Source organism: Penicillium solitum (genome assembly GCF_028829755.1).
Source record: "Penicillium solitum strain IBT 25940 chromosome Unknown utg000008l_segment0_segment0, whole genome shotgun sequence".
Taxonomy (NCBI): domain Eukaryota; kingdom Fungi; phylum Ascomycota; class Eurotiomycetes; order Eurotiales; family Aspergillaceae; genus Penicillium; species Penicillium solitum.
In genome coordinates, this window is record NW_027072127.1 from 662,299 (window position 1) to 672,294 (window position 9,996).

Genomic DNA, 9,996 nt, shown 5'->3' on the forward strand with positions numbered 1-9,996 from the left:
TCGGGATATGCAACCAATAATAGACTTTACGGAGTGTTCCGTATAACGCAAAAAGCAATGAAAAGTCGACATGAGCTGGAAACAAAACCAGGTTATTTCGCAATCTGGCTGCAGCAATATAAGCATAGCCTGCCACGGTGCTGTAATATGTCAAATCGTTAGATAAATGACAAAGAGCGAATACGATGCTCGCTCAATTCAACCAATCTCGGCAATTAGAGCCAGATCATCCTATGGCTCTACACTGCACTATCAGAAAGTAAGCAAATCATTTTTATCAAATTGAACCCAAGGATAAAGGATCGTAGACTTTTAAACCCCTTACACGCATATTGAAGGAGGAAATATATTTTGCAGGCAGAATTGGCTAGCGATACTATATTTAGTTGAATCCATATCTCTTTCCCTCTCTCTCTCTGATTTTGTTGCATCTGTGACTATTTAATCTTTATTTTTATCCGTCATGCAGTGTGCAAGTTTGTTCACAATAAAAATAAAGTTGAATGCCGGAGCCAAACCACTGGGTCCGATGGTGATCCCCCAAGCATGTACATCCAAAATCAGGGACTTCAATTTGTACCTAGGTGCAAGTAAAAGTACATACATCGGAAATATCAACCATTTGTACCGAGTATACACAAGTTCCATGACTGGTGACCTTGGCACGATCTTCAGGTCAAACATGCATCGATGTGCAACACGGGCAACATAATCTTGGATCTTGCAAAATTACTACCCAATACAGTGGCGTTACTAGTTTCCATCCGGTGCTCCACTGATTGACAGCACCGTCGGGGTTGAAACATGGGCACACGACAGCTCAATTGTGAACTTTCAGCTTTCAATCTCGCAGCCAACACCCCGTATGGGAAGGCAACCACACACCTTCCCGGGCAATTCCCATTCTTCCCGTCTCCACTACCCGGTCAAAGTCAACCTTGAGATCTAGAGTCACTGATTATCGAGAGCCTGTAGCCATGGATTCGGCTATCGCTGCTCATGAATTGCTCCAATATCTTCGCTTTGGATATCCTCCAGTCTTGCTAGTGATTCTTTTTGTCGTCTTTTTGGTCCATTCCTCTCAGATAGCCAATAATGCTATTCGGAATACCAAAGTGCAGTATGGCCCCGGTGGGAAACCACTGCCCAGTCGAACCCGAATGATAATGGCTGTGGCTAGTAACTTGCCCGCAGAGCTTGAGCGGAATAGATCCAAAGGCTGGTTCGTTTGGTTAAGTCTTTTTGTGTTGGCAACCTATACTGCAGAGGGAGCGATTCATATGGCCCATGCCATGATCTCAAAGTCAGAGCAGTGGTGGTGTGGCCAAGCTGTGGTGGTGGGACTTCTGTTTCAAAATTTGAAACTAAAGCTAACAAAATAAACCAGGTCTTTGTCATTGGGTCTTTCTTTACTCATACCGTCATCTTCATCTCTTTACTCGATACGAACCCTGCACCATCAATCGCGCAGTTCATCCCATGGCTGTCGGCCGTTCCTTTCGAGGTAACAATTCTCTCGACTTCAGTCTCAATATATTCCCGTGCGCACCAGGAACCTACAGTTGATGATCCATTCGGTGGAAGATTACGCACAAAGATCACATTTTGGGAGGCATTGGAGATTTCCGCAGGTTCTGTGCGGATTGTTCTTCTCGCATTGCTAGTCGCGTTCTACATTTTCAAATATTGCCGCAAACATTGTGCCTTCAAGGAGGCCGAAGAAGCCGGTGCCGGAGAGACCACCAGTCTGCTAGATTCAAGAGGCAATGCCAACTCGGACGACAGTGATGGCTTGACCGATTGTCAACAGACCCCCGAAGTAGAAGCTTGGGTCCGGCCTTTGACGACTCCTTCCACTAACTGGATGCAATATCTGAGTGGCTATTCCCTATTCTTTCCGTATCTATGGCCTTACAAATCTCTCCGATTGCAAGTTGTCGTCCTCATCTGCTTTGCTATATTAATTGTCCAGCGAGCGGTAAATATCCTGGTCCCATATCAGGTGGGAGTGATCGCAGACTCACTGTCCACCAGTGACGGAACTTTGCAGGTGCCTTGGATGCCCATCTGTTTGTATATCATTTACCGCTGGCTTCAAGGCAGTCAAGGTTCTCTTGAGTCAGTTCGTTCGAATCTGTGGATTTCAGTGAGCCAGTATGCATACATGGAGTTATCAACCGCTGCATTTGAGCATGTTCATAACCTAGGACTGGACTTTCACCTTGGTAAAAAGATGGGCGAGGTTCTTTCTGCTCTCACCAAAGGAAGCTCAATCAACACTTTCCTTGAGCAAGTGACCTTTCAAGTGTTGCCTATGTTCATTGATTTGGCCATTGCCATTGGATATTTTCTAGTCGTATTTGACGTGTACTATGCATTGGCCGTCGCTATCATGACATTCTTCTACCTCTATTCAACTGTCAAAATTGCCTCTTGGAGAGCTAATATGCGACGCCAAATGGTGAACGCTTCTAGGCAGGAAGACGCTGTCAAGTAAGTTTTACCTCCTGTGTCTCATCTCTGTTTGTCCCATTAGACTTTGCTAATCTATACAGAAATGATTCTCTTGTGTCCTACGAAACCGTCAAATACTTCAACGCAGAGGAATACGAGTTCAATCGCTACCGAGGGGCGGTGTCAGACTACCTCAGCGCAGAATGGCATTCTCTTTTCGCACAGAACCTGATGAATATTTTCCAAAATGTCATCTTTATGCTTGGACTTCTAATCACATGTTTTATTTGTGCCTATCAAGTTGCTCGCGGTCAACGTGCAGTCGGCCAGTTCGTGACACTCCTTACCTACATGGCCCAACTCCAAGCCCCATTGAACATCTTCGGAACCTTCTACCGATACATCCAATCTGCACTGATCAATGCAGAGCGTCTACTCGAGCTGTTCCGCGTCCAGCCGTCAGTGGTGGATGCACCGTCTGCAACACCACTAGCAGTCTGCCACGGCCGAATCACATTTAACGATATCCAATTCTCGTACGACACACGACGGCCTGCTCTCAATGGATTGACCTTTGACTGTAAGCCGGGTACGACTACTGCTCTGGTAGGAGAATCAGGTGGCGGAAAATCCACAATCTTCCGCTTGCTGTACCGGTTCTACAATCCAAACGGTGGAAGCCTTCTCATTGACGGACACGACACCCAAACCTTGACGACTGACTCCGTGCGAAGGCACATTGGAATTGTTCCACAAGACACAGTTCTATTCAACGAAACACTCATGTACAACCTCAAATACGCCAACCAAGACGCTACTGACGAGGAAGTCTATGACGCCTGCCGTGCAGCCAGTGTACACGACAAGATCATGGCCTTCCCCGATGGATATGAAACAAAAGTGGGAGATCGTGGATTGCGACTAAGTGGTGGTGAGAAACAGCGCGTTGCCATTGCCCGAACCATTATCAAGAAGCCTCAAATTATCCTGCTTGACGAGGCAACGGCAGCATTGGATTCCGAGACGGAGCAGAATATCCAAGAAGCACTATCCGTCTTATCGCGTGGGCGCACTGTACTAGTGATTGCCCATCGGTTGAGTACCATTACCACTGCTGATAACATTGTTGTATTGCACGAAGGTCGTGTCGCAGAGAGTGGGACCCATGAGCAGCTTCTAGCTTCTCGGGGTCGATATACCACTATGTGGCAGAAGCAGATTCGTGCGCAGACCGAATATGTGGATGCCTTGTCAGGCAAGATATAGATTTTGTATATGTGGAAATATTTAAGGGGATTATATACAGAGGGTTGGTTGGCTTGTCTGTGGAGAAACAAAACTCTACAGGGCTAATTACTTGTTTAAGGGAAAAGGTCAAGAATGCTTGACCAAGTGGATGGATATCAGTCAATGCTTAGTCCTAATACTTAATATATGTATCTCTTTTCTTTGGGGTGAATTGGAACCTTCCGAACGTGAAACTCGCCCAGTGGATTTAAAGCCGGGCAGGCCCGAGTAAGAATCTAGATCCAGGAAATTACGTACTAGGAATCTACGGAGTACTTCGGAGCTGAATTGTGCATGAAATGTGACCAATGAACTGACAGCTTCCAAAATGGCCCGGTGGCGCAGGCATAAGTCTAGGGCCCATATGCAGGGGTGTACTATGTTTGGGGGTCACACATGAAGAATATCATTTTGGTGTCATCGACCAATTGCTTTTTGCTTTTAAATTCCAGTGGTTTACATGTCATATCGTGACGACTTCTGCATGTATATACTATCCCATTACGTCAATGCGGGATGAGCCCTAAGTATGTGCTATATATCATGCATCCTATGAGTTTTAGGGGTTGTCTTACAGGGTTTAAGCCTATTGCCACTTGTATTACGGAGTACACGATCAAGACAATATCTGATACATAGTACATATATTTCCTGCGCCTCGATCTCGATCTGTGTGATGGCGAGTTCTTTACTGGTGTCACTAGCCTGACAAGTGAATTCATACGCTATACTCTTTTGTAATTTACTTTCATACTGGAGGTTTCCTCAGAAATTACTATACTTTGTTCAACCACGAATCATCCGACCTTCGCTGGCTTTCTTTCCCCTTGTGTACACATTCCTTTCTAAACATGGAGCGGATTCAGTGGCTGGATAGCCTCCGGGGCATAGCCTCAGCTTTGGTAGTGATACACCATTCAAAGAGCTCAGAGCCCAAGAGTATCGTTGGCTTTTTGACCAGGTCCTACTGGGATCAACCGCCCGAGGAGAACCGTCGTCTTATCCAACTCCCGCCCTTCCGATTGCTCTTCAATGGGCCATCGATGGTAGCCTTGTTCATGGTCATCTCGGGTTATGCGATCTCTCTTCCGCTTCTCCGATGCCGAGGGGACATTAGGGAAAATAATTCAGGGTTCTTTCGTCGACTATGCTCTGCTGCAACTCGCCGAATCTTTCGAATATATCTGCCCTCTATCGTTATACTATTTCTGAGCCAACTTGTGTACTTTTGCAATGTGTTTCAGTGGAAAGCTGCGGATGACTGGTTAGGCGGGCTAAAGCCTTTGACAGCGCCATGGGCTCATATCCAATATGTGCTTTCGAGAATAGTGCACCTGCTGGATATCAGCAACCATCAAGTCGATATCAATTTCGATCACAATCGACCGGATATGCGGACTATCAACTACCAATTATGGACAATGCCAATTGAATTTCGTGGCTCGTGTGCTGTCTACTTGTTAATCCTGACGTTTTCATTTTGGAGACCGCGGCCTCGTTATCTAGCATTGGCCGGTGTGGCAACATATTGGTTTTATATGGGACATTGGGATCTCTTTGCTTTCGTTTCCGGTATTCTTCTTGCAGAGAGACATGTTTCCTCAGAGTCCGAACCAGACGGAGAGATCGCATTATCATACTCATCTCCATCCCTCGAGATTCAAAAGCCCATTATCAAATCCTGGAACAAATTCACGGAAGGAACATATCTCCGACACCTTGGAACAGCAGTCTCGTTCATTCTAGGGATGTATTTCCTCTGCATGTGCAGTGCTGACCGGTTAGCACGAGAGTACCAATGGCTGGTCGTGACTCAATCTCCCGAGTGGGATAATGCTGAAATGATGCCCCGGTGCTGGAGGAGTGTTGGAGCAGTTCTGACAATATATGCAATCAGCAAATCTACGCTGCTCCAAACATCACTTAACTCACGGCCACTGCAATACTTGGGCAAAATCTCATTCCCACTCTATCTAGTCCACCCGACAGTCTATCTTGCTCTCAAATGGCCAGTTCGGGACTTTCTGTGGTGGGCGGTTACAAGAATACCTTATCCTGGTACCATTGAGGCGAGCAAACATGCTTTACCGTTTTCTATAACTTGGATGGGAACGATGCTTGTGTTAGGTGTTGTTATGGTGGTGACATCTGAACTTTGGAATCGTTTCGTTGACATGAAGTGCCTGGGGTTTGCAAGAAGATTCGAAAAATGGGTTTCGTGTTAGCGGATGCAGTTTCGAGAATGGACCCCAGAATGATGAAGACATATGATCAGTAGCAACCATAGAAGGTACAGGTTTTCATCATCTCAGCTCTAGTGTAGCTTCAGCCATTGAACCGTCTCTCATGGCCATGCACTTCGGGATGGCCCTCTCAGACAGTCTTACTATTAAATAGTGCAAAATATATTAGACAAAATAACTTTTATGGCTTTATCCCTGTATGACTGAATATTTTAATGAAACCAGCAGAAAAGTACATATCACGAACGCCGTTATGCAAGAACCCCAAAAGAATCAGATCATCCCGAATTTCATGAGATGGGTATACATCATAAATCCTTCGATTACTCCTTCTGAGCGGCATCGGCCTTGGCAGCGTCAGCCTTGGCCTGGGCCTCCTCATAACCCTCGGTCTTCATGTCTGTCAGACCAAGATCATCTTCCTCCTCGGCAGAGCGGGTGTAGTCCTCAGTAGTGATCTGGTGGTCGACAGCTGGGCTGCAAAGATCTTGCACGTAGGAGGAGGCCATCGGGTCTTGCAACGTGATAGCAAACTTGAGCTCGCCGCTGATAGCCTGGTCGAGACGACTGAAGAACCTTTGCCACTTATCCTTATCAGAAGAGACCATGCTGTCGCCTCCAGAGCGTGTGGAATCGTCAACATCGAAAATGGCACCCTTCAACTGATCCCTGATCTCAACTGCAAAAAAGGTTAGCTGGGTCAATCTAATCAAATAATGGAGGAACTAACCTAGCAATCCCTCGACTGTGGTGAAACGTCCACCGAGGGTTCCTGGCTGAACGTCCAGGTCAAGTTCGGGACTGTAAAGTCCGGCTGTGTCACTCTTGAGAATATCACGCGAGAGATCAACCTCGTTATCCACCTGGAGAGTGATACGCTTGCCCTTCTCGGGTACCTCGCCACCGGTCTTAATTGCAGAAGATTTGTAGCCGCAGTGTCCACAGTTCGTGCCAAACAGGAGAACTTCCTTAAAGTAAGGAATGTTAACCTTCTTAATGTTCACCTCGGCTTCCTTATTACAGCCAGGACACTCGGCAGGAATGGTGTAGACCTGGCCATCGACGATATCGAGATCCTCCGGGTCACCAGCCTCAACCTGAGCTGTATCCTCTTGGCTGACAGCGTTGGCGTCAGCAGAAATTCCCAACTCCTCATTCTGTTCGTGGGTACGCGGGTATTCTTGGCGTTTGTACTTGTTGCCGCGATCGTTGCTGTTAGGCGCGATCCACGAGTTTCCGGTGAGGTCATCGAGGGCGATGGTGAAGGGGAAAGCGTCCTCACGAGACAGGATCTTCTCAAGACTGTCGATGATAGGCACAAGGGCGGCGTGAAGTTCAGGAGCTTGGTCCTTACGGAGATCTTGCTCTCCTGACAAGTTTTCATGAATGAGTTGAACCACTAGAGATAATGAGGTTAGCATCGTGGAATCGAGCTTTACTGGATTGGGTTTCACATACTGCCTTCGACATTGGTCAGTTGGCCGGTTCCCTTGGGGACCTCAATCTCGTTGCCGAGCTTAGTGGTGAGCTTGAAGCCTGAAACATCACTTCGGATGACTTGGCGCTAAAATATCCAATTAGCTCGAGCGGGGAACATGCATTATAGCTGGGGATAGATACCTGAAGATCCTCCTCATTCTCGACCCTTAAAGTGTAGACTGTTCCACGCTCCTGGATCTGGCCGGCCGATTTGATCGAGTTGTTTTTGAGGTGGCAATGTTCACATTCGAAACTCTCCAGGATGATGTCTCTGAAGTAAGGGACTCGGAGCAAAAGCAGGCGCGTGACTCTGATTGAAGTGGTTAAAAGTTAGCAATGTGCAAACCATATGAATTGAATAGTAAAAACGAACCCTTGCTTGTGGCAGTTCATGCAAAGTGATTCGATTGACATCGCGCCAGTGTCATCATCACGCTCCACAAGATCACCGGGCTTTTGGAATTGCGACTCAAACTGGGCCTCAAGGGCATCATTGTCGGCTTTGCTGACCATTTTATAAGATAAAGATTCGTGAAAATTAATGAGAAATGAGAAAGAATGTGGACTCTAATATCCGGGGGAAGTAGTAAACCTTGGAAGGTACTGAAGCAAGAAATTCTTATCGCAAAAAAATTATCGGAGCCACGGGAACATTCCTTGCTGTTCTGCGCGGGGCAGGTGGGCTGAGGGGCTGACAAAGAGGGGGATGAGGTAATGCATTTTCTGCCACTATATGTGTCACCGCTTAACCATCCTCAGAGGGCGGATCACTTTATTTGGCATTGAGATCTACATGCGATGATTGCAGATCTTCATGTAGAACATACAGTACATTGTGCACGGTGCATAAATCTAGCTAGCTCACAATGCGTATTCATGGTCTTCAATTTCCTCGTTGAATTCCCCGGTATTCTGCTCAACACTAAAATCTGCGAATGTAGTAGTTAGCATCATCTTGGAATATAAGGGGTGCTTGGGGTACTTATAAAAAAAAAAGTGGCCGTTTCCACCAAAGTGGTAGAAACGGCAGTCCACCGGCTATCACCTGGCCAAACATTCTGCTCCCGGGCAAAGAGCCATCATTGACACAACATCCAAGTCCCAATGACAATTCAATAGTTCCTTGGCGGTATAGAGATCGCCCGATTTCCCATTCGTCGCTTTTCAGTTCACTCCAATCAGACAATACGGACGAGCCTCGGCCGGGAACGCATAGCAGCAGATGAGCATCGTAGACAAGCCAAAGCTTTGATCCTCAATCGAGAGAGGTCCCATGACACCCACTGCATGACGCATACACGTTAGAACCGACCAAGGACATCGGCCCTATGCCGACAGGAAATGGGCTGAAGAGTTAAAGCGTTCGAAAGATAGAAACCGTACGTTTCTCCGACCAGAACAATTGCGATCAATCGAGAGATAAGAGGGCGAGCATCAAATACAGGCGCAAACAGGAGTTGAGGAATGCTGGGAGCAGACCACGACCGATCAACATATCCCTCAGACCCACGAAACCCCACGAAACCCACACGACCCCACACAACCTTCACAAAGACAACTCAAACTTGGCCGAGACACAGTAAGCTCAACCAAATGTGCTCAACCGCCATCCATCTCCGCAATTCCAGTCAACTCGCCATTGTTTCGCCGATACCGTCGCATGAGTATGAAGCCGAGTCTCCCGTGTGTGATACAGTACCCTTTGGGACAGGTTTTTGTTTCCTCTCCCGGTTGACCTGAGGATCTTGCAGGAGGGCGTGTTGTGAAGCGGACAAAGAACATCCAGAAAAATCGCTTCCTTCTTCCCGAGGGAAGGAACAATGATGGAAGTCATTGTTGAAGTCGGCGCCCATCGATCTATTCACAAACTACTTTGCGAAGAGATGGTTAACACGGTCGGTCGGGATCTTCTGACGAAGTCGAATCGGTGGCGGGTGCCGTGATACGAGGCGTCTAGCCGCCTGTGGGGCGTAGGAATAACAGAACCCAAGAAGGTGGAACGCAGGGGCAAGATCCCCAGGGATCCTGGAATAGGAAACACGTGCAGGAGCAGACAGTTGATGCTAGCAGAATTGACGAGAGAATACAGGCAAATAAGTTCGAAAAACACCAAATAGCTTGGGGGAAATTCTTCGCCATCCGGAACGAGACAACAGTTCGCAATCTTCTATGTGCTCCTGAGACCAACATCGAAGAATCATAGGGCAGCATAACCAAACAACCTCGCGACAACTTCAACTATGAAAATGCCTGGGCAATTTTCAGGGAGAGGAATGTTGATTCCGGCGAGTGGATTATTTGGATATGCTGACACTATGACTGTGTGTAAGGATACTGCTGTGTTCTAGGCTCCAAATCTCCGAGCCGAGCAATTTGATGCCCTAGGGTATTCGAAACTTAAATGTCGCATTCAATCGCCATCTGGTCGCGCTGTCGTGGTTGGTCCTAAAGGTGACATCTGATACGGAAGTACCCGACATGTTTCACCTGCGTTCTCTTCTCGCTGAACTGATATCCGAGGCATAGGGCAACC

At 47.1% G+C, this 9,996-nt stretch overlaps 2 protein-coding genes across 2 annotated transcripts; one reads left to right on the forward strand and one right to left on the reverse strand.

Moving 5' to 3' along the window:
• Positions 1-860: 860 nt before the first annotated feature.
• On the forward strand, positions 861-3,720 carry N7455_009524 (uncharacterized protein; the record flags this gene model as incomplete). Its single annotated transcript, XM_040954716.2, has 3 exons — positions 861-1,337; positions 1,388-2,493; positions 2,556-3,720. Exons 1-3 carry the CDS (start codon positions 978-980, stop codon positions 3,718-3,720), a joined length of 2,631 nt encoding a protein of 876 aa, XP_040814966.2. The 5' UTR covers positions 861-977.
• A 2,439-nt stretch (positions 3,721-6,159) lies between these two features.
• zpr1 (zinc finger-containing protein ZPR1) lies at positions 6,160-8,039 on the reverse strand. The gene is made up of 5 exons (XM_040954648.2): positions 7,837-8,039; positions 7,605-7,773; positions 7,443-7,548; positions 6,715-7,383; positions 6,160-6,663 (listed from the first exon to the last, which is right to left on the reverse strand). The coding sequence occupies exons 1-5, from the start codon at positions 7,974-7,976 to the stop codon at positions 6,308-6,310; spliced, it is 1,440 nt and encodes a 479-aa protein (XP_040815021.2). The 5' UTR covers positions 7,977-8,039; the 3' UTR covers positions 6,160-6,307.
• Between the last annotated feature and the right edge of the window lie 1,957 nt (positions 8,040-9,996).